Source organism: Eschscholzia californica, unplaced genomic scaffold (genome assembly GCF_041429995.1).
Source record: "Eschscholzia californica isolate CP2 unplaced genomic scaffold, dmEscCali1.0.p SCAF_6, whole genome shotgun sequence".
Classification (NCBI taxonomy): Eukaryota; Viridiplantae; Streptophyta; class Magnoliopsida; order Ranunculales; family Papaveraceae; genus Eschscholzia; species Eschscholzia californica.
This window is the reverse complement of record NW_028238483.1, coordinates 37,291,258-37,317,984: the sequence shown is the minus strand read 5'-3', so window position 1 is coordinate 37,317,984 and position 26,727 is coordinate 37,291,258. Positions and strand designations below refer to the sequence as shown.

Below are 26,727 nucleotides of genomic sequence, written 5' to 3'. Positions count from 1 at the left end.
GAGGAGCAATCCCATTTAGACAGAAAAATGGATTGTATCACATGGCAAAAGGGTGATGTGGTTAAAACTCACTAGGCATGTATTTCTCTCTACATGAACGACCCCAACAGGGACCCACCAGTGTTTTTACCCTTCACTTGCATCTATAAGGGTTATTTTCCAAATGGTCCCCAACTATGTGACCAGCTTCCTGCCTAACCCCTTACTTTATCAATAATTCTCATATGACTCTTTTTTCCAGTTACCGTTAACTAGTCATATTCTCTCTCTCCTCCATCTCATCTCTCTACCACCTCATCTTCTTGGCACCCTATCATCTTCTCCGGCGATGGTCGTCGGCCAGCCAATTTTCCGGTCGGCGACCTTCAAACATAAAAAAAAAAAAAAATAATAATATTTTTTCTCTCTCTAATTTTTTCTTTCCTTGCTTCTCTCTTTATAACAGATCTAGAGAGAGGGCCTCTCAAAACTCCGTCGAAGGGGTTTCCCTTCGCCGGAGGGGCAGTTCAGCAGGTCTGTTCACGAACAGCTTTGTACGTGAACAGTCCCTTCGCCGGAGTTTTTAGAGAGAAAGAGAGAGAGAGAGAGGAGAGATTTACAAAAAAGAAATTAGAGAGAGGAGAGAGAAAATTAAAAAAGTTTTTTTTTATGTTTGAAGGCCGCCGGAGAAGATGATGAAGTGGCAAAGAGAAGAGATGAGATGGAAGAGAGAGAGAATATGACTAGTTAACGGTAACTGAAAAAGGGAGTCATATGAAAATTATTGATAAAGTAGGGGACTAGCATGAAGCTGGTCACAAAATTGGGGGTCCTTTGGAAAATAACCCTACCAATAAATATATAACCATATATCGTATTTCCTTCAACAAAAAAAAGACATATATCTTATTTGGTGTTAAATAATAAGAAAGAGTATCTTACAAACAATATATTGTCTTTGCAACAAAAAAATAAATAGAATATTACCCGAGAATTCGAGTTGATTAAGACCCGAACATACTTTTCTTTCACTTTCTCTCTCTTTAAAATACTTATAAAAATTTCAGTCGATCATACATAATCTTGGAGATCTAATCGAGACAAATTTCCGGGTCATATATCAATTATCACCACAGTCCATTTCTTTTTTGTGACAAAAATTTTAGTCGATCATAATTTATACATAATCTTGGTAAATGTGGGATCATACGTTAATTTTGGAGGCCACATGTTTTTAATGGTAAGTTTGTAACGCTCTCTCTCTCTCTCTCCCTTCTTCTCTTTAAATATCCACTCAAAACCTCAAGCGCCCAAAACTCTTCTCTCTCTCTCTCTCTAGACTACTTATGAATGAGAGAGTCCCCACCAAAAACGAGAAAAATATAATTGCATTTTAATCGACATGCACAAGTGAGAATTTCGTGCATTTTCAAAGGAGTTTCTCTTCTTTTCTTCAGACTTTCGATTTTCTTCCTTCTCTGTTTGATTCAAAAAATTTCCAAATTCTAGAGAGAGAAAGAGAAAAGAAGAAGATATGAAGAATGGAGAACAAGCTAGGTCTCTATTTGGGATTTCGATTACTAGTAAACCAATTTGGCAACAATTTCTTATTTGTTCCTCTGGTTTCTTCTTTGGTTACCTCGTTAATGGAATCTGTGAGGTTAGTATTCAAAATTTTCCATCTTTTCTTGTTCTTTAATCAAACATTGTTAGAAAAGATTCAAAACCCATTCATATTTTGATGATTTAATACCTTTTTAGGACTAACCCAATGAAATTTCATGATCATTTGCACTAATAATTAAGAAGATTGTGATTAAACCCATATAAGCTCTTGAAAAATTTACAAAAATTATAGTAGAATAAATTCCCAACCTCTATCAATTATTATGATTTCCTAATGTGGGATTGTAATTTTTTTAGCTAATTTTGAACATATTTCTATGTCTTAATTTGTTATAGGAATATGTATATAATCGACTTCAATTTAGGTAATACTATTTCTCTGTAAAATTCTCTAGGTTTCCTTCCACTTTGATTTCCGTTTTTTTTTTCTCTTGAATTTGATGTTTCTTTTTGGGTATTTACAGTTATGGTTGGTACTTCACCTTTGTTCAAGGTTTTGTATATTTAGTACTAATTTACTTGCAAGGTTTCACCACAAAACAAATGGTGAATCCATGGAAGACTTATTGGAAGCTTTCTGCTGTTCTTATGGGTTCCCATGGATTGACAAAAGGATCTTTAGCTTTCCTCAACTACCCAGCCCAACTTATGTTCAAATCAACTAAGGTACAAAATTCACATCACAATAGTAATTCTTGGATTTTTGTTTGTGTTGTTTGAGTGTTAGTTTATGTTTATGACATTTTTCGTATTCGAGGGTTGTGACATGATTTTGGGTTAGACTTTACCTTTTTTGTGTAAATGTTGACGGATGGCAAGTGATTTTCCTTCTGTATATCCTACACGTCTTGCTTTTACTGCTATATTGGTAGTTGCTCCACGTATTGCTTGACGTAAAATAGATAGTGGACTTGTTTTTGTCTTTTGTTGAATCTTTTTCAGGGCTCGATAGATAATTTGATAAGCCAATGATTTTTTTGTTCTTTCTCGCAAGGGTCAACATGGTTCTTAAAAGGAGCACAAACCTAACCACCAAGAGTCGAACCCCTCTTTCCACGATTGAGAGCAACACATGATACCTACCACCTGATGAAGTCGAGTTCCCTAGCTATCGATGATTTCCAAAAATCAACATGATAATCTTGAGAAATTTTACAAGTTTGCTGGTTGAATATTTATGTAAAATGTTTGTAGAAACTCCTCCGCCTAATTGCCTCTATGAACTGATCTTTGTTAGGCAAAAAGGGATTTTAACATATTAACATATTTTTAGGTGGCATTTGTTTTTTCCTCGTTCACCAAAATCTGAGTCGTTTGAATATGAATTTGAGTTGGCTAAATCAAATGGACCCCAACGGCCGAAATCAACCTAAAACAGCCATTCGAGCACAAGTCAAATAAAAACAAACAGTATGAAAAAAACGAAAACTACCTTAGTCTGTAAATATTTGGTTTTGTTAGTTGAATCTCCTTCAATGAAATCTTATAATCATCGTAGTTGACCTTCATCGAGTTTACTCTAAATTGTTTTTTTTATTGTGATTTAAACTACGTTCCTAATTCAGGTTTTGCCCGTTATGATAATGGGAGCTTTCATTCCGGGCTTAAGGCGAAAATACCCGCCTCATGAATATATATCTGCTATCCTCCTCGTCATTGGATTAATCCTTTTCACCTTAGCAGATGCTAATACATCTCCTAACTTCAGTATTATCGGTGTTGTGATGGTAACTGGAGCTCTCGTTATGGATGCATTTCTTGGTAATTTACAAGAAGCGATTTTTACCATGAACCCGGAAACAACTCAGGTAATTAGCACTTTTTTCCAAACCATTATGTGACTTCATACCTTTTACCGAGAAAGAAAGATCTCTTTCTGGTTAGTTACAAGAAGCAATTTTTATAATGAATCCTGAAACAACTCCTAGGACTATCATTTCTTCCATTACTTTTATGCTAATGCTAATTTAAATGCATAATCCTTACTTAATTTTTTGACCCATTAGGCCATTACTGCTAATAATATCTATCCCATTTATTTTTTTATCTGTGGGAATGTCAGTGTAGTTTGTAGAAGGACCCAGAATCTCACTAGCAAGGAAGAAACTTCGCTTTTGTCATTAGAGAGCAACACATTATAACAACTAACCAAGTTTGGCTTTTCTGATACCGTCATTTGATAACGTAATACCACTTAACCAAATTGGGCTTTTTCGGTATCACCATTAGATACCGGTACCCTGACAAGCCTAATCCAATAGTTTTTTGTTCCTTCCTTTTTTGGATCTCATTAACCTGTAAGTCGAAGGCCGCCTAATCAGAGGGATCAAGATTGAGCCTGTAGCAATAAATTTATTGACATTTTATACTAAGAAAGAAGGAATCTCTAACTTTTGAATCTACTTTTTAATTTCATTTTAACAGATGGAGATGTTATTCTGTTCAACTGTTGTTGGGTTACCTTTCTTGATCCCACCGATGCTTTTAACAGGGGAGCTCTTTAAAGCCTGGACTTCATGTTCTCAGGTAAATGAAAATCCTAAATACCAGACACCACTAACGACACCACCTAAGGGGGTTTGTAGCTGTAATCGTCCTACTACAGGTTCCCTTGGGAGACTAATAGATGCATTTCCTCAATGCAGCATCCATATGTATATGGGGTACTAGTTTTCGAAGCAATGGCAACCTTTGTTGGTCAAGTGTCCGTGTTGTCCCTCATCGCTATCTTCGGTGCTGCTACAACAGCCATGGTATGTTCCTCTCTCATTCACTCTCTTAACTAATTTTAACTTATCGAACATTTGCACAACAATTCATGGTTTATTATCATTATAATAAATAGAGAAAGGAGTAGTGATATTTTATTTTTATTTTTCTTGCTTCAAACGATTTATCGAAGAATAACATTAAAACAGTTGTAACAATAGAAATTGTTGTTATACAAATCTGTTTTTTATATTAAAATATAGAATGGTCTAATACCCCTGTTTTATCAACACTGAATTGTTCCATTTCCCTAATTTGACGATGAAATTCAAATCTAACCGAGTAAGGTTTTTATTTTCTTTTTTGTTTCTTATTAAAATTTTCAGATAACAACAGCAAGGAAGGCAGTGACATTACTCTTATCATACTTGATCTTTACAAAGCCATTAACAGAACAACATGGAACAGGTCTTCTGCTGATAACAATGGGGATCGTATTGAAGATGTTACCAGAAAACAAAATTCCGACAATATTACCATCTAAAAAGGTGATTTCGATTATGTCTCCTTATAAAGATGTCAAGAATCGGGGTGAAAATTTCGAAGAAGATGATGAAAGAGGTCCTTTGGTCTGAATTTAGATTGTTTTTAATTTTATTGTCCTTCAAAGAAATGGAGAAGGAAGATATATGAGGCATGAGTTAGTTTGTCTGTTGTAGCACGTGAATATGTAAAACTGGCCGTAAGATAAGATTACTAGAAAATTAGGATATGGAAATTGTGTTTCCCATTTCCCTCTTGAAGTATAACTTCTCTTCCAAGTTCCAAGGGAGAAAACTTAGGATAAAAATCATGTATTTACGGCGAAAGCTAGACAAAGATGTTCTACTTTGCCCAGGGCGAATCCACGTAGGGGCCGTGGGGACATGCGAATCTACGCAAGCTACCACACGCTCAAAAGTTAAATTGTTATTTCCAATAGAAATCACTAATCAGGTCTATAAAACAAAATAACACTTAATATCAAAGACCAAGGTTTGGTGTGGTCAAGTAATTGTCTACTTTATAGGTTCCAGGTTTACTTCCCTCACCTTTATTTTTAGCCAGCCTTTTGGTGAAACCAAAATATTTTTCGGGGTGGGAACAAATTTTAAGGGGTAACAAACATATCTTCTGCTTCATCATCATCTTCAACACCAGCCACCAACTCTGGCCACAATACCACCACCGCCATTTTTCTCTTTTCGTTTCTTCCTCCTCTCCTCACTCTCTCTCTCTCTTATAGTTTGTCTCTCTCAATTTCTCTCTCGATCTCTCTCTCTCTCTCGTACATAATTTCGTCTTCCTTCGCCGGAACAAAACTTCAAGGAGGGTTTCGTGGGTCAGTCGACCACGAATTCTGAAAGAAAACGAGAGTGAGACCGAGTATTATGATTTTGGTGATCGGGAAGAGAGAGATAGACAAACAGACAGAGAGACAGACAGACAGAGAGAGAAAGATGCAAATGTTGATGGTGGTGGCCAGATTTTGGTGATCGAAAAAATAGATATGAGAAGAAAGATTTGAAAAAAAATTAAGGTCGCCGACAATGACAGTTTACCGGTGATCCTTGCCGGAATGGAGAAGAAATACCCCCCTAACAATTAGAAAATATACTGGTCAATTTTGTTTTGACAAAGTCTTTCCACCACAAATATATATTCTGATTTCCCCAAAACGTAGGCCTTATTTTTTAGTTTTTATGGGTAAATTCCTTTACGTTCCTTTGCTTTGTAAAAGGAGCCAATATGAGTACTTGTGATGGCCTTATTTTGAATTCTTTTAAACTTGAGGCGCATACCGATGTATTTAACGAACCCTTAATGTTATAAATAATTACATGTTTGCCATTTTACCTCTTAACTTTCGTTTGACCTAAGAGCATATCCAATGCAACACTCAACTTACAAAACTCAATTTAACACATAGGAATACTTGAGTTTTTGACAAAAAACACTCTTCAATACAACACTCAACTAGAGTCTCAATATGATGTGGCAACAATAAATATTGAGATACTCAAAAGAGAACTCAATTGTTGAGTTTTCTTTGAGTAATTGAGTTCTCTTTTGAGTATCTCAACGTTTATTTTTGTATTTCAATTGGTTCACATCAACATTTTATATATTAATATAAGAACTAAAAGTACATCTAAAGTAAATGTTGAGTTTTTTTAGTGTTGCATTGGAGACGAATTTTGAATTGAGTATCTCAATAGTGCAACTGTAACACCCCAAGCCTTAGCAGTTGTCGATATTGTCCCCGCTTTAACCACCCAGGCCCAAGCCCACACGGGTACGGGGTTTTGTTCTTGGCGAAGGCACCACAAGCCCACCCAAAAGGCCTCGGTACTTACTAAGCTTGAGCATACACATATAGCCCAGTCTCTGGACACTCTTGTGAGCAATGTGGGACTATTACAATCCCCCACCCTCAGCGAAGAGCCGTCCTCGGCTCTGATACCACTTTGTAACGCTCCAAGCCTTAGCAGTTGCCGATATTGTCCCCGCTTTAACCACCCAGGCCCAAGCCCACACGGGTACGGGGTTTTGTTCTTAGCGAAGGCACCACAAGCCCACCCAAAAGGCCTCGGTACTTACTAAGCTTGAGCATACACATATAGCCCAGTCTCTGGACACTCTTGTGAGCAATGCGGGACTATTACAACAACCTAGCAAAGAGAAACTCAACTCATACTTGACACATTCGATTAATTGAGTTTTTGTTGAGTGTTGCATAGGAGATGCTCTAACTGAAAATCTAAGAAGGTTTATTAACAAATAATAAAAACTATCGATCTTCTTCCCGTGCGCGAACAAAAGAGGAGAGGAGCTTCATCTTCTTATACGGTCATTCTAATGCTAGAGAGTTAAAGTTGGAGGGGGTTTCTTGGAGTTTCTTTTCTTTATATTAGTCAGTGTTTTTCCCACATTTTCTTTGGTTTCCAGATCTTATAAAATCAAATCTAAAGTTCTGGTTCTTAGTTTTTAGCTCTTGAGACAGCAATGGAAAGGCTAAGTAATCTATCCAAATTTAACTTCTTTTGGTTTTTTAGGTGGATGCAGTAGCAGTATTTGATATTTTAGGTGGACATTACTTGTTTAATATTTAGATTCGCCAATGTTTATAAACAATAAGATGTATATATACGGGTGTTTTTCTTTTAAAAATCAATTTATATGTGAACGAGTGTATGATACAGTCAAATTTTATTGTTGTAAATTTTATGAAAGTTTGTGCAAGGAGTTAACGAATTTACATGAGCATGCAAGTGTTATGACAGACATCTAAATTTGAAAAATTAGTATTTGAGACATCAAAAGTTCGAAAAAACTAGTGGTTGGGCATTGAGGTAATTGCTAGAAAGGTCAAAATAATATTGAAAATGAGTAGAAAAACACAAAACATTTGAAAATTATTATTCAGGTCAAAAAGTGTGCAAATACCAAAATACCCCTTTTTGTCATTTTGTGTAACTAAATTCTTTCATTTTTCCTTAAACTTTAAATCGATATAACTTTTGTTTGAGATGTCGGATTTCTATAAAAATTGTATATTTAGAAATGATTTTTCATTAGCTTTCTAACAAGATCCACTTTCAATACTTTTTTTCAAAAAAAACACCCAGAAAAAAACGACGTTTTTTCCTTTACGTTTTTCTGCAAACGTGTTTGCAACAATCTGTTATGCAAACATATTTGCAAAAATCTGTTATGCAACTGTGTTTGCAACAATCTGTTATGCAAACGTGTTTGCAAAAATCTGTTCTGCAAACGTGTTTGCAACAATCTGTTATGCAAAAGTGTTTGCAACAATCTGGTTTACAAACAACTTTTGCAAACACGTATTCACAACAATCGGTTTTGCAAACAAGTGTTTGCAACACAAATTGTTGCAAACACGTGTTTGCATAATGTAAACTGCAAACCGTGTTTGCAAAATATAGATTGCAAACATGATTTGCAAGCTTGCATACCCTAATATAATCTTGAGCTGCATATCTTGCAAACTCGATTTGCAAATCGAAAATATAAACTAAAAGTACGTGTCTACGAAATCTTGAGTTCGGAATTGATTTCATCATTCATCATATAAAATTTATGAAGTCTATCATCACTCAAAAATACTTATATACCAACACAAAATAGTAGTTACATTTAGTTCCGTTTGGTTCATCATCCATCGGAATTAGTAGTATACCGCCACAGTCGCTACCATCACCACCACCTCCTCCTCCTCCTCCTCCTCCTCCTTCTCCTTTATCTGTTCTATCCCCATGCTTAGTGTCCCTTGCCTATCAGAATCAAAACTATAGTCTTCAACGTTGGGTGATCCTTGATTATTGGTTCTAACAAGAATTACCTCGTTGAAGCAACGATGAACGAGCCACTTGTCGACATAACCCTTAGTTTCAGACCCCCATTTGTGTAAAATGATTCAGGTATACTGCCATTATCCTCGAGCAAACCTTGAGTTCCTCCACCTTCAATTACAACTCTACAGTAATTTCCAGAATTAATTAATCCATCAAAGAGTAGTAGAGAAGAAGATAATGTTAACAACCAAATCAGTCCAATTTCAACAAGAAACTTTAATAAGCTTGAAGATAAGAAACTTCACTAAGCATTAAAAACTTCACTAAGCTGAATTGCATCTTGGGTTGTAAGAAGATAATTTGAATGGGAAGAATTCAAATGGAGTTATAAGACCACAGTAAAGTTGCATTCCAACAAAAAAAACTTCACTAAGCTGAAGTTCTTACCGAACTCCGAAATGTTAGTATATCACTAAGGTAGTTAACTTAAGCCGGAGTTCTAACGGTTATCTAACTATGGTGCCTTAGATTTTAATCTAACAACTATGTGAAAAAGAGATAGACAAATGAACTCCATCCATAAATATAACTAGTTTTAGCAAGCAAAGTGTAATCGTCTAAGCATGACTAATGCTTACTTGAACCAATATCCGGATTACACAAGGTGCCATGTTATCTCTTTAGCTGCACCCTTACTCTCCCTACTTGCATGTAATCACGCGGATACGCTTTATCCATCTGCAACAAGTGGACGTATTAAATCAACTACCGAGCCATGGAACATCGAAGACAATCACCAAGAAATAATACTATCAAGAAATAAGATAATAAGAGAGTCATCTCAATTTCATAATGAAGCTTAAGAGCGCTGCAACAATCACCAATCTCATCTCAATATAAGTTGGATTTTCCCAAGATTTACTTGCACTTATTTGTCGTCCTTGAGCTATCGTTTTCTTTGAATTAATATAAACAGGATAAATCACAACCCATTTCTTTATATTAGGCACAAAGCCGTCCATGGCTATACAAATAAACTCAAACTATGTCAATTGGGTTGAGAAAAGCAATTATTGAAGATTGAAATGGAAAACAAACTCTTCAATACTGGAGTTTATTAAAACAAAGCAATCTATAATGCAATAAGAAAGCAACCTTTAAGACTACCATCATTGTTGCCATCAATATAACCTTGAAATTTAAATCCACAGATCTGACCACCAAAACAAGAAATGATGGATTCTTCTTCTTATTCTTGAGATTAGGTTTGTTGTTCTTGATGGTGGTTGACATTGTTGTTGGTATTGCGCAGATGATTACAGAAAATGAGTAGATTGAAGTCGGTGACACCATGAGGAGAGAGAGAGGAGGGATTAATAAATTTCTGAAGTAAATGATTTAGGGTTTCAACATACTTATACCAAACTGAAAAATCTAAGATGATGATCAGAGATTCAAAGAGGTTCATGAAGAATAAAAAAGAACTGTTGATTGAAAGAGGTTCATGATGGAAACACGAACTCATAGAAGGAAGAAGAAGAACCATCGAGAAGAAGAAAAATATTCCTCAAATTTGTGGGTTTTGTGAGAGAAAGGAACTTTTAATGTATGAGGGTATTTTGGGAACCTAAATATTAAGAAATGACCTGATTAATAATTTGTGATATTATTTTAAACTTTATGTGTCAATACCCATTATATTTTGAACACTTCTAGTTAATATAAAAAATTACTTGCTTTTTTAGTTATTATAAATAATTTTTTGACCTTAACAACCATTTTCCCTTGGGCATTTCAAGGGATGCAACACGAAGTTATTAAGGATAACCGCCTTTAATTTCTGGAAAGTTAGTCCAATTTAAATCATGCCTCAAACTAAAAAAAAAAACTCAAAATTGTGTCTGGAACTCATCACCCTTACTTATGTTTGTCCATTTCTTAAAAGTGTGAAATTCAAGAAAACTCTAGCAGGATGGAAACAAAAATTGGTATCACAGGCAGGTAGGACAGTGCTCATAAAATCAGTATTAAGTCCTTTATGTGTGTACCCATTTAGCTATCAACTATTACCACAAGGTGTACTTAACAAATTAGAGAGAGAAGAAAGAGCATTTTGGTGGGGACATGGTATACAGGAAAGGAAGATGCATTTTATCAATTGGGACATAATAACAAGCTCTAAAAAGCATGGTGGCCTAGGCATAAGGTCTTTAAAAGAGGTCAATGAATCTCTTATAGCCAAAATGGCTTGGAGATTTCTTACTAACAAACAGGCAATATGGGTTAAATTACTTAGAGCTAAATATCTCCAGAAGGAAGACTATTGGAGTGTAGAAATGAATTCACCTGCATCACCATTTTGGAAATCACTACTCCAAGTTCGAACTACTCTACAACACAATACCATATGGATGATTGGAGATGGGTCTGATACAAGAATATTGGAGGATAGATGGATCCCTGAAATGAGAGATCATATTCCAACATTAATTCAGCAATTACCACAGAACATAACATGGGTTGCAGACTTGATAGATTCAAACTAAAAAACATGGAAAATTCATCTACTCCAACAATTTTTCACCACAGAATCAATCATTGCAATAACCAACATAACAATCTCAATAACAGGTGAAAGGGACAGACTAATTTGGAAGAATACAGAGCAAGGGCGATTCACAACTAAATCATATTATTCAACCATCAAAATTAACCCAACATTACCAATGGAAATAGGTGATTTCCCTTGGTCGAAATTTTGGAAAAAGAAAGAGATGGATCCGAAAGTCCAACTGTTTATATGGAGGTTAATCCATAATGGGATTGCAACAATATCAAATATGAATCATAGACCCCAACAGACAAACCAAAATTGCAAGATGTGTTCCGAGAATGCGATTGAATCACATACCCATCTATTTGGGACATGCAAGACATTCAAAACTTTTATTATTTCCTTGCAGGATGTCGATTTCCAGAATCTAACAGAGGATCCGATACAAAATCTAAAAGACATTCTTAACAAAGGGAAGGATTTGAATGAGTTTTGGTACAAATATACTTATCTGTTGTGGCATTGGTGGAAAGCCAGGAACGAGAAACACTTTCAAAACCAAGATTTTGATTTGAATCGAACTTGGCATAAAATCTCTCTTGATCTCAAAAGATTTCCTTCTTTATCTGTTTTCCCTTCTTTTTCGAACATTTTACAGGACAAAGCATGGAATCCACCACCACAAGGACGAATCAAGATCAATGTAGATGGAGCATTCAGGAGGGATAAAGCAGCAGCAGCAGCAATTGCAAAAGATTGGAGAGGGGAGACGATAGATTCAGAAGTGCATAACTTCCCACCAATTTCATCTCTCCACAGTGAACTAAGGGGAATGGAGCTAGGTTTCCAAGTAGCTGAGAGATTAGGGCTTAATAGTTTCGAGATAGAGACGGACTCTTTAGTCCTGGTAAACCTAATAACGGAAGGACGAGATGCATCCCCGTGGAGATTGATAAACGATCTGGACCGTCTACGTGGCTATCTAACGGGTAGAGATGTGGTAATCAGGCACTGTCCGAGAGAAGCCAACTTAGCCCCACATGAACTGGCGAAATCTCTTATGAATCCATAACTTTGTCTGTATGTTCTGTTTGACCCTTTTTGGGACTTATAAGCTTGTACTCATTGTATCCTTTGGATATTATCTATGAAATTAGCTTTTCCGTCAAAAAAAAAAAAAAATAATCCTCTACAAATTCAAATATTTACTAAATTTTAGAATATCTAAAATTTTCAAACTAAAATCACCCCACACATGAGGAGGGGGCCATTCTCGAAGCCCAAATCATAAAGGGAGAGGCTAAAGTCCCTCGGTCAAAGTGTTGTAAGCACCTGAATTGCCTGGATTAAGAGAGAGGCACAGATGAATAGATGATGGTGGAGGCCAATACGAATTTATCAACTCATTAATAGTTTTCTAAGGTTAAAAGATTCTTCATGTTTTTTGTACATTAGTTCCTCTCACTGATTAATAATTACGAAAACGACAGAGGTTGAAAATATCAGTCTAAATCACACCTACAAAAATTGATTAATATGAGGTCGGGAGTTAATTAGACTGTTAAAAACATTAGGGTTAAAAGTTTTCCTTGTGACATCATCCCATTAGGGAAAATTTTGAGGTAAGTGTAACTTCTTTGTTAGACATAATCTCTAATGAAATACCTTCTTTTGGAAGGATAAGTGAAATTGAAGTTTGAAAAGACATTATTATAGCAAATACATCATTATTAATCATTACCTGTATGGCTGTATAAACCGTGTATACATTTTAAATTATGCACTATAAGACACATGTTAATAAAATAATAATAATAATAGAAATTGTGAGATTCTATTTTGGATTGTGAGATATCTAAACCCGTACTAGACCATTAAACATCTTTAATTCTACACAGTTTAATTTTGGTGCTATTTGACCTACCATGGTGGACTTCACTGAACTTTCTCCCTCAAAAATTGGAGTTTTATAAGTTTGAAGTGGCCCTATATATTTTGTCCTACAAATCTTTTTCTCTTCTACCACACATGGACAGGCATGGCAGTCTTGTGGGAGTGACCCATTTCTCTCTCTCTCTCTCTTATATCATGTAATGGGACCTTATAATATTTAATGAACTGTCGACCCTACATGACTGACAGGTTACAATCTAGAAATGATACCATTTAAGCTTGGTTTTTTGTTTTTGAGATAACTTCCTTGGTTGCAACAACAAAATAAAGCTTCCTTTAGCTAATATGCCAAAATTATGAACAGTTTTTGTCCCGGTAGAAGTATTGTTCTAGTGTTCTTCCCGTGTGTGTTGGTTGAGGTGGTTACATTGTTCCGTTCAATTTATGATTCGTTTAATCATGTTAAGAGGACATAGATCAAATAACTTCTACATCCTGATCAGAGTACGCAGACAAACAAAGTTCATTTTTCTCTATCAACATAACTATGGTAACTTTGTTACTTAATTTGTTCAATGATAATATCTATTTGATACTATTATATTATACTGGGAAATATTTAGAATTCATATTATATATAATTATTATCATTTATCAGTAAAATTAACTAACCAATATTTTTGCGCCGGGCTCATTGTATTTGCCACGTAGATAACTCATTAACCTCGAAACATTTTCCAACTCACAAAAATAGCTGGCAAAGCCACTATAAGCAAAAGTCATTTAACTTATATGTGAGAGAGACTTGTATTAAAGTAAGGAAGTGGCTCAAGTGGGGTTAGATTTGATTGAACAAGAGAGCTCATTAACAAGGTTATTTGCCTAACCAACCATTTTTGTGGACCCAGCACAGAACTAAGAAACATGGACCCAAAAAGAAATTACACTCCTTATGTCAAACCATGAACCATATATCATGATCCACAAGGAAGTATGAGGTATGACAAACTGTGAGCAAATGGATTGACAAATCCACATGGCATCCCATGATTTTTCACCTTTGACATGCCAATTTTGTTCAAATATGTTTTATTGAGTCTTAGATTTCCAACCAGAGATTAATTAGTCAATTTCTAATTTGTCTGCAATATTTGTCACCATGCACATAATTATTTGCATTCATTTATAAAACCCTAATTAAATGCACACCATAACATTAAACACAATATTACTTCATATTCGTAATACAATTAGGGCAATTAAGCCAAATACATATATATTTAATCTTATCAATTCATGCATGAATGATGAATTAATAAAGTCAAACATAAAATATTTAGAAAAAAAAACCCTCATACTTTTGAGGGAAAAAAGAAAGTGAAGGGGTAGGGTAGGAAGGTTATAAATAGCTTGGTCTCACTCTCTAGATATAATTCAGCAAGAGTATACTATATAAGACCTAAGCTTCACACATCTTATCCAAAAACCCTAAAAATTAAAACACACCAATATAAACTAGCTCCCATGTCTTTCTCTTATATATGGGTAGCTACTTCTTTATTCTTTTTTTTTTTTTTTACTTACTTATATTTGATCATCCAGCCTTATTCTTAAGGATAATAGTTCCATAAGTTCTCCCCATCAGAATTATCGGGCGAGTCGTCAGAAGGGGGCTGGTTTCTTGGTGGACTAACTAACATTCCTTGAGCCATATCTGCCAATAAGTTAGGCATATCAAATATAGCTTCATCATCAATGAATTGGTTACTATATGCATTGCCTGTATTTGATGAGCTCCGACTAGACATTGATGGTGGCGGCACATTTCGTGGTCTAGTAGTAGGAGGAGGAGGAGGAGCAATAGCTTCAGCAGCAGCAGTGGCAGCTGCTCGAATATCATCGGGTGAAGAAGAAGCAGGAATTGGATAAGATGAGATAGAATGAGGGAAGTTTAAAACAGCATCAATTCCTCTAAGTGCTAAGGCAGCAACATCATAAGCAACTGCAGCCATTTCTGGTGTAGTAAATGTACCTAACCATATACGTCTTGTTTGACGTGGTTCGCGTATTTCCGATACCCATTTTCCACTTCGGCACCGAATTCCTCGATAAGTCGGGTGTTTTCCGTCTCTTGGTTGGTTAGAAGATGACCCACTACTACGACCACGACGACCTCCACCGCCAGCACTAGAGGAGGAGGAGGATGAGTGTCTGTTCATTGGATTAATGTTATTGATCACGTGGTGAATCGATTGAGAGAGAGTGAGCTGTGGGAAACTTGATCGAGTGAGGTTTGGTATTTATAGGAAGTGAAAGACGAGGGGACTTCGCGGATTTTAATAAAATGACACGTTGCCATGTGGGGGAAATGGGGTGGGGTCAGAATTCAGAAATTATTCTAGGTTGTTGTTGTTTATGAGTAGAGAAGGTTTAAAGTGAAACACATAGTTAACACGCTACCAACTAGAGCCCAGCCCTCAACAAAAAAAAAAAAAAAAAAAAACTAGAGCCCAGAGGGCAATTTAGTAAATTAGTTCTTGAAAAGATGATGTAGCTATCCAATTCCTACACAGATTTGGGGATGGAATTATAAATTGAACTGTTGAGATTAATTTATTAATTTCCTCTAGATGGGTGTTCTGGATTGGGGTTGATTTAGTAAGTGACTCTTTATCTTTGCAACAAAAAAAAAGTGCCTTTATGAGCTCTTACACCATTTGAGTTTTTTGTAGATCTCTATGACATGGGAAAATTGTTCCAGGACCAAAAAATATGATGGGTTGGGATTGGATGGGGAATTGGGAATGGGAGTGGAGTTGGCTACAATAAAAATTTTGTTTTAAATTTAGATTGAAATGGTAACATATAGGTAGAGAGACTAGAATTCTAAGTCTCATTCTTCCAAAAATGGAAGACAATTATAATTAATTCTTGTCCTCTAATATTTGGCTGACTTACATATTTAGGTTTCATATGTTCACCAGACTATCTGAAAAATAAAGATTATGCTGTTATGTCTCATCGTTAAGAAAAATGCTACTGTTATTTTGTAATTCAAATAGGAAATTGGGGCAAAATCTAATTTTGAATTTTTTAAATTAAAAAAGACATCTTCTTTTGGTTAAAAATCTAATTTTTTATTTGTTTTTTGTTAAAAACTCAAATATTTGTATTTTGTTTGGTTAAAATTCCAATATTTTTGCAAAGATGGTGCAATGCTTTCGCAGGGGTGTCGCAAAGCTATTACAAAATTGTCACAAGGTGTTGCAAAGCTATGGCAAAGTGTTGCAAAATTGTCCCAAATTGTTGTAAAATTGTTGCAAATTAAGCTGAAGACTAAATAAAATGGGTTGATCTTTTTCACCAAAGTAAAAAATTTATAGGGAATTTTGATTAAATTTCCCTAATTCAAATGCGTCATACATCATTATCGTTGTCTCCCTAAGAATTTTACTTTTCGAAAGTAGGAAAATAGGAAAGTAAAAAAAAAAGAAATGGAGAAAACATAGTTTCTTAACAAAAAAATCATTTTAGAAAAACTAATATAAAAGGAAAGATAGGAGGGAGATTCTTTTCTAAACTACTAAATATTCAAAAGAAGTAGAAAAAGACCTAAAGATAGACTATGGGCAGGCAGGCGACAGTTGGCTCTTTCCCTATCTTTTTCTCACCCTCAGCTCTTTCGCTATATTTTCCTATTTGGGTCGTAGAAGTAACAGATTGTCATCGTTAATCACTAAAACAAAGGTAGGGAGGGCTATACTATCCTAAGCCTCAACTCTTTCTTCAACCCTCTCTTTTCCGCTAATTTCTCTTTCGCCATTTTTTCTTTCAAACATTTTATTATTTTGTAGAAAACATTATAAAGAGAAAACCCCAACGGAACATTTCATTAAAGCGGCAAACTGTATACTTATAGACATATAGTGGGCAGGGAATAAGTCAAAAATTGGGGTAATTTGGAGACTACTAACTCATAATATAATTTCCTTAAGATTTACTATTGAATTTTTTGAAATAACATAATTACGTTTTGATTCATGGTTTTGAACTTTTGATACATCAAATACATCTATATGTTCATTATTTACATTACGACTTTAATAACCGAGCTATCAACAGTTGACTCTTGACATAATAGTAATGCATTTTGATGATTATCCCTAATCTCATTATTTTAATGTTGAAATTAACTTCTTCTTTTTTTTTTTTTTTTTGAAATGGTTGTGATTAACTCCAGCCTCATAAAGCAGTAAACCCCTTGACTCTTTATTTAGTAATGCCTATTTATGGAAAATGACAGTAATGGAAATAGCTGCTCACAATGTCAGCCGACTCATTCAAGAAATGTACATGAATTAGTATGAATCACATGTTTTCATTGATCCAAAAACGGTACAAGCTTGGACTACTAGCTTGGCCAAAAAGAAGCAAAATGAGAAAATATTATTCTGTTTATATTTTGTGTGGGGTCACATTTTTCCAAAAGAGAACTACCGGACATTGTTCAAAAAGCAGCTACCTATCTATCAGCTATGTGGAGGGAGGCTCGTTCATTTAAGGGTCATGTGGAAATTGACCTTCAATTATTTAGCAACACTACAAGGGTTGATTCCATTTTAGCCCCCTCAAACAATTAACTCACCAAAATGATCTCTTAAAGATGATCAGTTTCCAATTTAACCCCCATTATTATTTTTCAGTTATTTTTCTCGTGAGACGTTAGCGAGCTGGCTTTTCATTTCTAAATTGCCCCTTTGACAATATTTGATATCAACCTCAAATCTTAAGGTCCCAAGGCTCATTAATTAATGTAAAATCAAATAAACCGGATTAGATTTTTTTTAGCTCTTTCTTCTTCCCTCACCTCCTTTCTTTCTATATCTTCTCTTTCTGTCTCTTCACTAACAAGGGACGCCTCTATCTTTTTCAATTCTGGTTTCTTCATTTTCTGTTATGAATGGAATTCTACTGGTGATGTTATGTTGTTTGCAGACATCGAGAATTTTAGCCGGAAATGGTATCGATATTACTATACTTGAAAGACAAAGATCTCGGAAAAATTGGGAACAACAACATGAAAATCAAGAAATTCATAAGGAAACTTAACATCAAAGAACAGTATGAACAGAGAGAAGTAGAGAGATGAGTTCATTTTGATTCTCTCTCTAACTACTTTCTCTCTCTTAAATTTTATCAACTTTAGAATGATCAGTTGATATTATAATTGCTTCTTGCTCTTTACATAACTACAAAGTTACAAGTACCCACATGGAACTTTGGTCAAATGCCATTTCAAAAAAAGAATCTTAGGTCAAATGGGTATATATTTATTTTTCAATAATAAATGAGATGGTTTTTTATGATACATGAATACAACGCAAGAAGAAGACTCCTAAATTGGTAGGAATAATTAAAAAGAAGAAAGATCAATTAAGGGCGATAAATCATATACACTCTCTATTTATTGTAACTACTGAATTATCTTCCATTTTTGCCAAGACTGAGTACCTTAGGTATGACATTCTGATGAGTTTTAGAAATTTTCGGTGAGTATCGTGGTTGGAATGGAGAGAAGGAGGGTTCGGTGTCAGGATAAGTAGAACCAGTGGTGGAAATAATTATGAAAGCACAACCAAGAGAAAGTGAAACGATTGAAACCCACGTGTTTTCTGTTTACATCTTCATGATGGCGTGGACCAGCCTTTAAGAGATTAAACACCCCTCCCTAGTGAAGGCTTTTTAAAACCGTAAATTAACGGTAGAGATTGATTTATTAATTCCTCTAGACGGGTGTTCTGGATTGGGGTTGATTTGGGTTTCCATTCCAAGTCTATCTAAAAATTAAGTGGCTCTTTGTCTTTGGCTCTTTGCAACAAGAAAAAAAGTGGTTTTATCTCTACTCTACCCATTTGTAGCAAGCCACTTAAGTATTGATTGTATTTTGAGCTCTAACACCATTTGAGTGTTTTGTAGATCTCTATGACATGCGAAATGGTTCCAGGACCAAAAAATATGATGGGTTGGGATTGAATGGGGAATCTGAAATGAGAGTGGGGTTGGCTACAAAATAATTTTGTTTTAAATTTGGATTGAAATGGTAACATACAGGAGGAGAGACTAGAATTCTAAGTCTCACTCTTCGGAAAATGGAAGACAATGATTAATTCTTGTCATCTATTAGTTGAGTGACTTACATATTTTGATCAAGAGACTATCTGAAAAGCAAAGATTATGCAGTTTTTTCTCCCATTTTTAAGAAAAAAAAATGCTACTCATATTCTGTAATTCAAATAGAAAATTCGGATTAAGGTTCAATTTAAAAAAAAAAAAAGTTAAAATGACAAATTATATTTTTTAGTTAAAAATCTAAAAAATTTATTTAATTTTTAAAAAAATCTAAATTTTTATATTTTGTTTGGTTAAAACTCCAATATTTTTACAAAGGTGTTACAGCGCGTGACAAAGTTGTTGCAAAACTGTCACAAGGTGTTGCAGAGCTATCACAAAGTATTACAAAACTATCTTAAAATGTTGCAAAGTTGTCGAAAATTGTTGTAAAGTTGTTGCAAATTAAAAAAAAGTACTTAAGAAGTTGAAGACTAAAAAAATTGAGTCGATCTTTTTGCACCAAAGCAAAAATTTTTATTGGGAACTTTGACCAAATTTCGTAATTCAAATACATCATACATCATTACAGTTGTATCCTTAGGAATTGTAATTTTCGAAAATAGGAAAGTAGAAAAAAAGAAAAAAAAAGAAAGAAAGAAAGGGATAAAACATACTTTTCTAACCGAAAAAGTCATGTTAGAATAACTAATATAAAAAAAAAAGAGTTGAACTGTTAAAATTCAAAAGAATTGGAGAGAGCTGTAGTAGAGAGAAAAAGAACTAAAGATAGACGATGGGCAGACGACAGTTGGCTATTTCCCTATCTTTTTCTCACTCTCAGCTCTTTCGTTATATTTGTTTTCTCTGGATCGTAGAAGTAGCCGATTGTCATCGTTAATCACTAAAGCAAAGGTAGAGAGGGCTATATTATCGTTACCCTCCACTCTTTCTTCAAGCCCCTCTTGGCTATATTATTCTAGCCTTCCACTCTTTCTTCAAGCTCCTCTTTTTGGCTATTTTCTCTTTCGTCTTTTTTATATGTTCATCGAGTTAGAAGAGAGAGAAAATGGGAGAGAAAAAGAAGATGAATAAAAGAAAAAAAATTAAAGTTTGAAGGTTGCCGGCCGGAAAAATTGGTCGGCCGACGACCTATGCCGGTGAAGACGATGAGGTGGCGAGAAAATGAGGTGGCAGAGAGAGGTAATGAAATGGAGGAGAGAGAGATGATGACTGCTTAACAGAATTATAAGAGTAACTCAAAAAGAGGGTCATCTGGATATTTTTGATAAAGTAGGAGGTTAGACGAGAAGCTGATCACAAAGATAGAGACTATTTAGGAAATAACCCTACCCAGAAAATCCAAAGGAACATTTCATTACGGCGCCAAACTGTCGGCTTGTAAATATATTGTGGGGGGGAATAAGTCAAAAATTGAGGTCATTTGGGGACTACTAACTCATAATACAATTTCCTTGAGATTTATTATCAAACTTCTTGAAATAACACGATTACAGTTTGATTCATGATTTTGACACGTCAAATGATAGAATATGTTCATTATTTTCATTACGACTTCAATAAAGCTCCTAAAGGCCATATAACTAAAAGTCGTCCTTTCAGATTTTTAATATCGTAAGTTCATTAAACCATAAATTCACTTCAAAAATCGAGCTTGAGACTTCTAAGATTTTAGAATACATACACTACTAACTGAGCTATCAGTTGTTAGCTCTTGATATAATAGTAATGCATATCGATGATCAACCCCAATCTCATCTCATTATTTTAATGTAGAAATTATCATTATTATTATTATTATTATTTTATTTTTATTTTGTTTTTTTATTTTTATTTTGTTGAAAGGGTGGAAATTAACTCCAACCTCATTAAGTAGTAGACTCAGAAAAAAATATGAAATGTAGTACCATCTTTTGATTCAGCTTTAAATTTAGGATTCCATGTAAGAAGATTGTAGTTGGTTTATCTTAATATATCTCATAAAAAAAGAAAAAAAAAATAGCAGACAATGGCCCTTGACTCTTTATTTTATTTTTTTGTTGAAACCCTTGACTCTTTATTTAGCAATGGCTATATATGGAAAATGACAATAATGGATATAGGTACTCACAATGTCAGCCGACTCACTCAAGAAATGTACACGAATTAAAAGGGTACACGCTTGGACTAGCTTGGCCAGAAGAAGCAAAACGACAAAATATTATTCTATTTATATTTTTTGGTGGGGTCAAATTTTTCGGAAAGAAAACTACCGAACATTTTCAAAAGGCCAGCGCTTTGGGGAATAGCAAAATAATTTCCGGCGTGTGAAAACTTGGTCAAAAATTGGTCAATTTTGTTTGACTATTTTATTTAGGGGAAAGCAAAATAGCTTCTCCACCTCAGCTCTCTCTCTCTCCACCTCATCTTCTCTCTCCCCACAACTCTCTCTTCTCCGACAGGTCGCCGGCCGGAAAATTTTCCGGCCGGCGATCATTAAAAAAAAAAAATCACTCTCTCTCCCTCCTCTCTCTCTCTAAAAAACTTTTTCATTTTTTTTTTTTGCTTCTTCTCTCTCTCTCTAGAACAAATCTAGAGAGAGAGGACCTGTTGAAGGTCCTGTTCGGGACCTTCATCAGATCTGATGAAGGTCCCGAACAGGACCTTCAACAGCCTCTCTCTAGATTTGTTCTAGAGAGAGAGAGAAGAAGAAAAAAAAAAAGTTTTTTAGACAGAGAGAGGAGGGAGATAAAGTGAAAATACTTTTTTTTTTAATGGTCGCCGGTCGGAAAATTTTCCGGCCGGCGAGCTTGTGGGAGAAGAGAGAGTGAGGTGAGGTGGAGAGAGAGTGAGGTGGAGTGTTTTTTTTTATTTCCCCTTAAAATTTATTTCCCCGGAAAATTTCTAAAATTCTGCATATTCCCTTTAAAATTTCACACCCCGGAAATTATTTAGCTTTCCCCAAAGCGCTGGCCTTTTCAAAACGCAGCTACTGAGCTACCTATCTCTATACGGAGGGAGGGTCGTTCACTCATGGGTGAAGTTTTATAGGGTCACCCCAATTTTGTTAAACGACCTCCCAACCATTTCACTTGGTAAATTATTATTGAGGGAGTCCTTTTAACAAAAATGAAGGGACCCTATAAAATCTCTCATCTAAAAATTGACCTTTCATTATTCAGCGATAGTAAGACTGCACTTCCAAAGTAAGAATATATATGTGTTGATTCATATTTCATTTTCTATGTTTTCGTCAAATGTTAATTAAGTGGTTCATGTGCTAACTACATTCGTTCCTTATGACAAAAAATATTTAAATTTATTTAGACATTGATCTCCAGATATTAGTAATTTTAGGACTACACCCCAAAACAAAAATGTCTTGGATTGACTCTCATTCAGGAAAGTGAGTTGTTTGCCTACCACATGCATAAGTTTTTTATATTATAAGTAACAAGTCTAAAACTAACTAAGGACTAGACTTTGTATGTAACAATTATATACTTGAGACTTTTCCGAATCTCTCCAACTAATCAAACTTAGTACGTAGACGACCAAATACTCTGGTACCCTAATTTAAATGTTCATCGGTAGCCTATCTAATATATCTAGCCTGATGGGTCGAATCCGTCTAGGACTTCGGCTAGCCTATTTTCTTTACTATTTCTGGTTATTTGGATCGGGCTCTGGGACGAACTTTGAATTCTTGGACTAATCATTTTCTGTACATTATGCAATTTTGAGATCTTAGATTATGTTGTCAAATTAAGATGAAATTTTCATCATAAAAATCATCTTTGAAAACCTATGGAAATAAGAGGATTACGAATCCGCACGCGAACTACTTAATTGGTATTTGTCAAAAAAATCGAAAATGAGAAAAAATATTTATGTTTTGGAGGTGTAGTCCTAATATCAGTAAATAGTTGGGGGTCAATCTCTAAATAATCTAAATATTTCATGAAGGGTATTTTTTTCATTAGTCACACATGTGGTTTTTTTTTTTTTGATGAAGGTGTCACACATGTGGTTGGTACACGAACTTTAACGAAAAAAAATCGAAAATGGGAATCAACGTAATATATATTTTTATTTTAAGGGTGTAGTCCTACTATTGCTTAATAACTCGGGGTCAGTGTCTATATGGAAAGTATACATTTTATTTTAGGGTACTTTGGTTACGTGGAACGATGGAAAATTCTTGTTTTTTTTTTGTCTGTGAAATTGAGCTCAAAGTGTTTGGAATTGTGAATATCTGCACAAAGTGAAAGGACTTTATCTCGTGATTCTCAAGTGAAGACTTGCGAGTGGCACACTACTGCATGTAAGTAACTAACATTAAAAACTCAAGTTATAATGATTTAAACCATAATTTAAAAAAGAATCAACACATTTACACTGCCCAAAACAAATACAATTATATTAGAGCCCAATACATTCACCTATATATATAGTTATAATGAGTAGGGATAAGCTACCAACTAACTTATAGGGTGTTATGCCAGGTACATTTATTTTTGTGAGAATCCAAAAAGTTATTCAATAAGAAGAGACACATAATATATATATATATATATATATATGCCCTAGTTAACACAAACACTGTGCCCCTACTCAATGAGCTGCCACTGGCCATTGATGAGCTGCAGTAGGCCATTGCCTGTATGTGACGAACTCTCACTAGACATTGATGGTGGTGGTACATTTGGTGGTCGAGTAGTAGTATGAGGAGGAGGAGGAGGAGCAATAGCTTCAGCTGCAGCAGCGGCAGCTGCTCGAATGTCTTCCGTTGAAGAAGAAGCAGGAATGGGATAGGATGAGATAGAATTGGGGAAGTTTAAAACAGCATCAATTCCTTTAAGTGCTAGGGCAGCAACATCATAAGCAACTGCAGCCATTTCTGGTGTAGTAAATGTACCTAACCATATACGTCTTGTTTGACGTGGTTCGCGTATTTCCGATACCCATTTTCTTCTTCGACAACGAATACCTCGATAAATTGGGTGTTTTCCTTCTCTAGATTGGTTAGAAGATGATCTACCACCACGACTACTCCCACTTCCACCACCACTAGAGGAGGAGGAGGAATGTCTGGTCATTGGATCAGTGTTATTGATCAGGTGGTGAATTGATATGAGAATGAGATGAAAGAAACTACAGAGTAAGAGAGAGGGAGAGTTTGAAGGAGGTTTGATATTTAAAGGGAGGGAAATGGGGTGTATTAGTAAAATGACATGTGCCCGTGTGGAACTCACGAGAAACAAGGCATAAAGTGAACACGTAGTTAACACGCGAAGAACGGGAGCTGATTGGGCAAGTTTGTAATTGGAAAAGTGTCTTAGGTGGTCAGTAGGACTAGTAATAATTTTTATCTTTTCCGGCCATTTAAAAGCCATGTAAAACATGTGGTGCACTTGTATTGTTTTTTTTTTTTTTTGAAATAGTCGCAGCTAACGACGATGTATCCTAAAACGGGTTGCACAAATTAAAAAGTGTGGACTCGATTAGAAGAATTGACTAGAAGGAATATGACAAAAACAAGGATTGGATTCCAATTGGACAAAGAGTTGTCTAAAATAAGTCGGCTGGGAGTCGGACCCAAAGATGGCACTTGCTCGGGTACGTGGCCCGGGCCGAGGCCATGACCAGCCAAGCTTGTCCCACTGGCAATGGAGCTAGTGGACAACCACCATTAAAGGGAGTCATCTTTTAATAAGAATCCATATCAGAGTTTAAGTCTGATCAAATCCTAGATAAAATTTATTTCTAGTCATTTTGGAGATAAGGTAGTAATATATAACTAAATGTATCTAGTTAACCATAGATCATCTATTAGCTCAATTGGTATGGTTCGTGAGCTTCCAAACTAGTATATTAAAAAGAATCCTACCTTGTACAAATATATTATTTTATTTATGTCATTTTAAGTCAGTTATGTTCACTAAAAATCTTCATTCTGTCTTTGACCATGTTTTTTTTTTTAGAATTGTTCAGCGTGCCTCGAACTCTTGACCATGTTTGATAAGTTGCACATTAAACATTCAATATAATTTTATATTAAGATACTAAATGGTAGCACATCTACTCTGAAAATTTTGGAGGGCTCAAGTTCGATTCACAGTGGAGGCGGAATTCATGATTTATTGTACTCGGATTATTAAATGTATAAATAATGAATGTCCCATAAGATAGTCTGTATGATCTTAAAGCGTCATATCAAAATTATAAGTGTCATTTATGAGCATATTCCATCATTTGATGTATTAAAACCATGAAAAAATGTAACGGCGTTATTTAAAAAAAGAAAAGAGAAAACATTCCATGAAAATTTAAAAATAGAAATAGTTTTGCTCAAAGTGATAGTGGATTCTTAGAGTAGATTCCTTATAAAAATAAAAGTTTAAAAATTGAAATTTTTTTCTTCGACTACTTTTTCCACAAATACATTTGGATGCGTCATTTCGCTGATAAATGATCTTGCATTTTGTTATATTTTTGTCTGTAATCTTTTATGTTGCACGAAAGACCCGTAATGTAATTTTGTCTTAGTAAAAACCTCCAAAACAACCCTCTAATTTGGGTCCGTGGGTATATAACCCAAAATAATGTTCAAAAAGGATTTAGGGTCCAATCTTCCCAAAAAATGGATTTTTAGTCCTTTTGCTCTTGGGACTAAAAACCCTTAATATATATTACATAATTCCTTCCATGTCCCAGTCATTTTTTGCGGGATTTTAATATGTGGGGCCGGACAAAAATTTCAAATGGTTTAATGTACCTTGATTTTAGGATAAATTTAGGAAAAAACGGATAGATTCTCACGAAATTTTCTCTCTCTTCTATAATCTGTTTAGAAACAAAATCCAAACTTTTGCAAATCAATTATCTCTCTCTTCTTTACACATTTAATATGGAGATTTATTAGCCAAAAATATGGAGATTTATTAGAAACAAATGGATAGAAACAAATCATAATTTCTCTCTCCTCTAAACAGATTTGGAAATCAAATTTTCTATTTCCTATTATCCGAATCAATCAGAAACCAAAATCCTAACCAAAACCAAAACGTCATCACCACGAATATTTCCAAATCAATTTTCTCTCTCTTCTTTACAGATTTGGAAACCAAATCAATTTTCTTTATCTTACTATGTAAATTTTTTTTCGATTCAAAACAATTTTCTCTCACTTAACTTTCAGATTTGGAAATAGTATATAATCTAGGATCAATTTAGCGTGATTTGGGGGTTAATATACAAAACATATATGTCACTTTCTCTCACTTAACTTTTAGTTTTGGAAATAGAATATTTTTCTGGGAACATTAAAGCAGCATTTGTTTTCGTTTTTACTCATACATAAATACTCATCGAATACAAATTATGAAATAAATACGGAAATTATGTATTATTTATGACGAATAAACCATCATTTGTCAAGTATACAACGTAATTTAACAAATGTATTTGGGTATTGTTCAGTAAATTACACATAATTTCTTT

General features: G+C 34.7%; 3 protein-coding genes and 1 long non-coding RNA gene across 4 annotated transcripts; 2 read left to right on the top strand and 2 right to left on the bottom strand.

The window, feature by feature from the left end:
- Positions 1–1,294: 1,294 nt before the first annotated feature.
- Positions 1,295–5,118, top strand: LOC147534402 (UDP-galactose/UDP-glucose transporter 2-like). Its single transcript, XM_086647941.1, has 7 exons — positions 1,295–1,639; positions 1,942–1,970; positions 2,070–2,271; positions 3,171–3,413; positions 4,030–4,131; positions 4,251–4,358; positions 4,701–5,118. Exons 1-7 carry the CDS (start codon positions 1,514–1,516, stop codon positions 4,947–4,949), a joined length of 1,059 nt encoding a protein of 352 aa, XP_086504067.1. The 5' UTR covers positions 1,295–1,513; the 3' UTR covers positions 4,950–5,118.
- Positions 5,119–8,416: 3,298 nt separating this feature from the next.
- Positions 8,417–10,216, bottom strand: LOC147534401 (uncharacterized). Its single transcript, XR_015228231.1, has 3 exons — positions 9,825–10,216; positions 9,308–9,407; positions 8,417–8,851 (listed from the first exon to the last, which is right to left on the bottom strand). It is a non-coding gene; the product is annotated as an uncharacterized LOC147534401 (long non-coding RNA).
- A 696-nt stretch (positions 10,217–10,912) lies between these two features.
- LOC147534400 (uncharacterized) lies at positions 10,913–12,295 on the top strand. The gene is made up of 2 exons (XM_086650119.1): positions 10,913–11,188; positions 11,882–12,295. The coding sequence occupies exons 1-2, from the start codon at positions 10,913–10,915 to the stop codon at positions 12,293–12,295; spliced, it is 690 nt and encodes a 229-aa protein (XP_086506245.1).
- A 2,371-nt stretch (positions 12,296–14,666) lies between these two features.
- On the bottom strand, positions 14,667–15,335 carry LOC147534399 (ethylene-responsive transcription factor ERF026-like). Its single transcript, XM_086650118.1, has one exon. The coding sequence runs from the start codon at positions 15,333–15,335 to the stop codon at positions 14,727–14,729; it is 609 nt and encodes a 202-aa protein (XP_086506244.1). The 3' UTR covers positions 14,667–14,726.
- Positions 15,336–26,727: the final 11,392 nt, after the last annotated feature.